Below are 4,809 nucleotides of genomic sequence, written 5' to 3'. Positions count from 1 at the left end.
AAAATGCAAAATTACATGATGATTATGGTGAGCTTTGTTTTCTCACCTTTTCCTGCCACCAGAAGAAGAGTGGCAAAAACCAATATTTGGTTGGTAGTGAACTTTACCATGCCGAATGCTAATAGTAGAGTTTATTGTCACAAATTCGCACATATGCAAGTACATACGTACGTACGTACGTAAGTGGGATATTTCCATTTGAGCGAATGTCGTCGCTTATGTTTTCTGCTCACGAACAACAGATGGCGCCGTTGCTAGTTAGAGATGGACGCCCTTTTCAAAGAACCGGTTGTCTTTTAATCTTTCATAACCATTTTTAAAGTTAGGCTGTGTGCCAATCGGTAACTTTTCTCCGTGATGAGACGGGGTTAAAAAACTGACTAGGGTGCAAAAATAAATTGAACCCTTATAAATGAAAAAATGTTCTTCAGCAAATTAACAAATTTATGACGAAGAAATTTGGTATCCACCCATTTATTAGATGGGTTTTTATTTATCTACCGAAACAAAAAAATACTAAACCCGAAACGGATTTCCATTAATTAATCAAACAGCAAAAACGAAACAAACCGGGTTTTCAAAAGTACCGAGTTTTATTGCACATCTCTATCCCTAGCCTTGACAAGTCGTCTCTAATCACCTGCAGCAAACTTTGCAATATCCTCAATGAATAAAAATGTCATTGAAGAAAAATAAAGCTGCCACGAGGCTGAGCGGTAAGTATTGTAGGTTATTAATTGTACAATTTTAATTTACAATTGCTATATTGTAAACAGACTACGTACTTTGAAAATTGATGGATATTTGCCTGAAATGATGGATTTTCTGCAAGAGGGTTGGCGTTTGGAGCACTCAAACATTAATGATAAGTCTTCAGAGTACGTTTTAAAGGGAGTCGTTTATAATGAAATGAAAGGCGCTTTCTCTGAAAATGGCTCAGTGTTCTCCCAAAACCTGCTTAACAATTTGCTACCGGATCACACTTACGGATTTGTATCCGGCGGCAATCCACTCGAAATTCCAAAGCTAACACACAAGAATCTGGTAGATTTTCACTCCAAATACTATCATCCAAGTAATGCTCGTATATATACTTATGGCAATTTCGACTTACGAAGGACACTCGATTATGTTAATAATGAATATATGAGCAAGTATAATGCTATTGATAATTCTTATAGCCGAATACCAAACCAGCCACGCTGGGATAAACCACGTAATGTTCATATCTCTAGCCGTTTTGATAACATGGGAGCACCCTTCGAGAAACAAAATCAAATTGGTATTGCTCTTCTAATGTCAGATGTAACAGATACACAAGAAACATTCGTGCTGCATGTTCTATCGGAATTGCTGGTGCGTGGACCAAATTCATCATTTTACAGGAGCCTTATCGAGCCTAACTTCTCTGGTGGATATAATCAGGCAACGGGCTATGACCCACAAATAAAAGACACTTTTTTTTGTGTGGGATTGCAAGATTTGCGCGTAGAGGACTTCGCACGTGTACAAGAACTTTATGACAAAACCATTAAGCAAGTTATGTCGGAAGGATTTGAGCTTAGTCACGTAGAAAGTGTACTACACAACATCGAGTTATTACTTAAACACCAGAGCCCACAATTTGGTATGGGTTTGCTATTTAACTCTACTCCATTGTGGAATCACGATGGCGATGTGGTGTCCAGTTTGCGGGTGTCTAATATGATTGCTAATTTCCGTCACAACCTTGCAAAGGATCCAAAGTATTTGCAACATAAGGTTGAACAGTATTTTGCAACGAATTCACATCGTCTCACTTTAACTATGTCTCCCGACGACCATTATGAGGACAACTTCAAAACAGCAGAACTAGATTTATTAAAGCAGAAAATAATGGCTCTTGATGATATAAAACGTGTAGAAGTCTATGAAAATGGTATAAAATTGGACCAAGCTCAAAAAGGCCATCCAAATTTGGAAATCCTCCCTTGTCTAGATTTGTCTGATGTGCAGAAAATGCCGAAAATGCCCTCAATCGAAGTTCTGCGCATTTGCAGCGTGCCAACGCAAGTGTGTCATGTTCATACAAACGACATTTCGTACTTAAAATTACATTTTAATGGTGCCAACTTAAATCACGATGAAGTTATGTTGGTGCCCCTTTTCTGTGATGTCATTAACGATATGGGTACCAACAATTACACTTTCAGAGAATTCGACAAGTTGGTCTTATCCAAGACAGCTGGGATTGATTTTAAATTACATTTCGCTGAGAATATATACGATAGTAAATCATACCTATTAGGTGTTTATATGACTACACATGCGCTGGATAAAAACGCAGCCGAGATGTTCGAACTGAGTACTGAATTACTAACTAAGTTTAAGTTAGAGGACACCGATCGGTTGAGCATGTTAATTGATAATTACATTTCCAATATTTCTGTGGGTATTGCGAGTTCGGGACACTTGTATGCCATGCAGAGCTGCGCGGGCAGCAGACATATTCTTTGGTGTAGTTCATTATCAACGACTTCGTCACATGGTGTTCGATAAGTGGCAAGTGAGATCCACAGGTCCAGTTGATGCTATTACGCAACAGCCCATAAAGGGTCGCAAGCGCGGTGGTGGTGTCCGTTTCGGAGAGATGGAGCGTGATGCTTTGATCTCACATGGTGCCGCCTTTCTTCTGCAAGATCGTCTTTTTCATAACTCTGATAAGACACACACACTGGTGTGCAGCAAGTGTGGCAGTATACTGGCGCCCCTGAAGAAGATCATTATGCGCTCAGAGACTGGCAAATTACAATCGATGCCAGACACTTGTCGGCTGTGTGGGGATGGCACCGCTGTGGGGTACATTGAAATACCATTCTCATTTAAATACTTAGTAAGTGAATTAAGTTCAGTAAACATAAATGCGAGATTAAAGTTAATGAATATTTAAAAAGTAAACAAAAACTCCATGATTTCTTTTACTTTCAACTAGCGAAACTACGGAAGCTTTTGATCCAATCGAGTGCATTTAATCAAACGCGAACGCAAATTTTCCACCACGACGTGTATAATTTGCACATTGGAATTGCGTTGATGAATGCAAAAGTGAAGTCGACGTCGTGTAACTCGCTAAGGTACGTGATACAAGTAATAAAAAAGGTATCAAACTACTATTCCAAAAACGAGATCTTACAAAATAATGCGAACGCCTTGGGGCAACGTCGCTCGTAGTTGCACCAAGGGTTTAATTTTTATATTAATTGCCTTGATTTTACCTATTTTTATTTGTTACGTTTTCTTAATGCTTCCGGTTTTCCTAACAGCCACTATTATTGATACGAACGTGCTTTGTTAGGAGTGCAAATTCTGGATAAAAGCCACCGTCCTGCCGCGGATTTCTCGGTAGTGGAAACCTTCATTATGTTTGGCTGGTAATTTCTTCCGGATACCGTGAGTACCTTAACCTTGTTATATATGTACGTATGCCTCAGGTTATTACCTTGTTTATACCGACACATATAGTTATTTGACTCAGTTGTTTTGAAATCAGTTTTGTTTCTCACATCGGTTGAAAGCAAGCATCAACGCATGATGCATTTAACGAGAAGTCAAAATTGGCTGGTATTCTTTATACAGCCCGTTTTTTATTGGAGTTATTGTCGTAATACATTTGTATTACTCTTCACTTCCATTTCGGTCCAGCACGCAAATTTATTAATTAACAAATGTCGAGTTAAATCAAATCGGTCTTTTGTGAATACAGTTTTTGCGTAGGTAAAACAAGGGATATGTCAAATTCCTACAATTCACAAGACAACTTAAGACTTTCCCAACATTTCCTTTTCTTTGTAAAATGGCTAAGAGACAGCTAATTGAGCTCTGAACATTTATATTTATTGAACGTTTCGAACTTGAAAGAAAAGAAAACGTTAACGAAAGAAAGGTTTTGGTGACGACAATATTTTAGCTATTAGGAGATCAGGTAGATATAAAATTCTTTCATGAGAGGAGGATCGGTTGTTGGGCAGAATGGCCCCTTTTATTTCATTATTATTGGCATATGTAGATCTCACGATGGTCGGTTTTATATTACCAGGTCGCCCCGGGGGAACTCGGGTAGAGAACCATCACCTTATAATGCAAGTTTTTACTGAGTCGTTAAACGTTCATACGTATAAGCGTTAGAGTCGACTCTTATTAGGCTGCGAAAAAACTAAATACATACATATGTATGTAGAGCTGGGTAAAATTTATCGTTATTCGTAAATAATAGATAATTTAGTTTGCTCAAAGAAAAATTATTATGGTTATTCTAATGGCGAGTGTTATTTTATTCGTTATTTGAATAATGAACATAGAATACATATTCGTGATAAAGTAAAACCACTCAACTAACTGCCTATCAGAGATTATAGAAAAACATTTGTTTTACAACATTTCAAATTGAAAACAAATCACGACTAATTTATTCAGAAGGAATTTATTGATGAATAATTCATTCGTTAATGGATTGCTTGCGAATTATTTACGGCTAAAATTTGTTCAGATAATGCCTTGCTCCGGTTCTGTGTATCTCAGTTATTCTGCGACGGAATCTTATTGTATGGTCGTCAAGCATGCATATATTCGGAGATTGTTAAGACAATCTTCTATGCAAAATGAGTGTTAGGTATGCTTCCACTTAAAACATGTAAGAGTTCTATTTCTAATGCAAGTGAAGTTGATTGATGAAATTTAACATTTGCGGCTTCAGTCGTGGAATATTCCAGGTACCTATGAAGTGGAATACCTGGTTGCTTTCACGTTGAAGTCGCAAATACAGAGAATGTA

General features: G+C 37.7%; 1 protein-coding gene across 1 annotated transcript; it reads left to right on the top strand.

Annotated features, from left to right (window-relative positions):
• The first annotated feature begins 650 nt into the window (after window positions 1–650).
• On the top strand, window positions 651–2,928 carry LOC118749266 (presequence protease, mitochondrial-like). Its single transcript, XM_036484068.1, has 2 exons — window positions 651–716; window positions 777–2,928. Exon 2 carries the CDS (start codon window positions 814–816, stop codon window positions 2,536–2,538), a length of 1,725 nt encoding a protein of 574 aa, XP_036339961.1. The 5' UTR covers window positions 651–716; window positions 777–813; the 3' UTR covers window positions 2,539–2,928.
• Window positions 2,929–4,809: the final 1,881 nt, after the last annotated feature.

Source organism: Rhagoletis pomonella, unplaced genomic scaffold, assembly GCF_013731165.1.
Source record: "Rhagoletis pomonella isolate Grant_MI unplaced genomic scaffold, Rhpom_1.0 Rhpom_scaffold_00001, whole genome shotgun sequence".
NCBI classification, from domain to species: domain Eukaryota; kingdom Metazoa; phylum Arthropoda; class Insecta; order Diptera; family Tephritidae; genus Rhagoletis; species Rhagoletis pomonella.
The sequence above is the reverse complement of the archived record's forward strand: the minus strand, read 5'-3'. Positions and strand labels throughout refer to the sequence as shown.

Coding starts and splice junctions, on each gene's coding strand:
- LOC118749266 (XM_036484068.1), top strand. CDS start 814: ATGATGGATTTTCTGCAAGAGGGTTGGCGTTTGGAGCACTCAAACATT.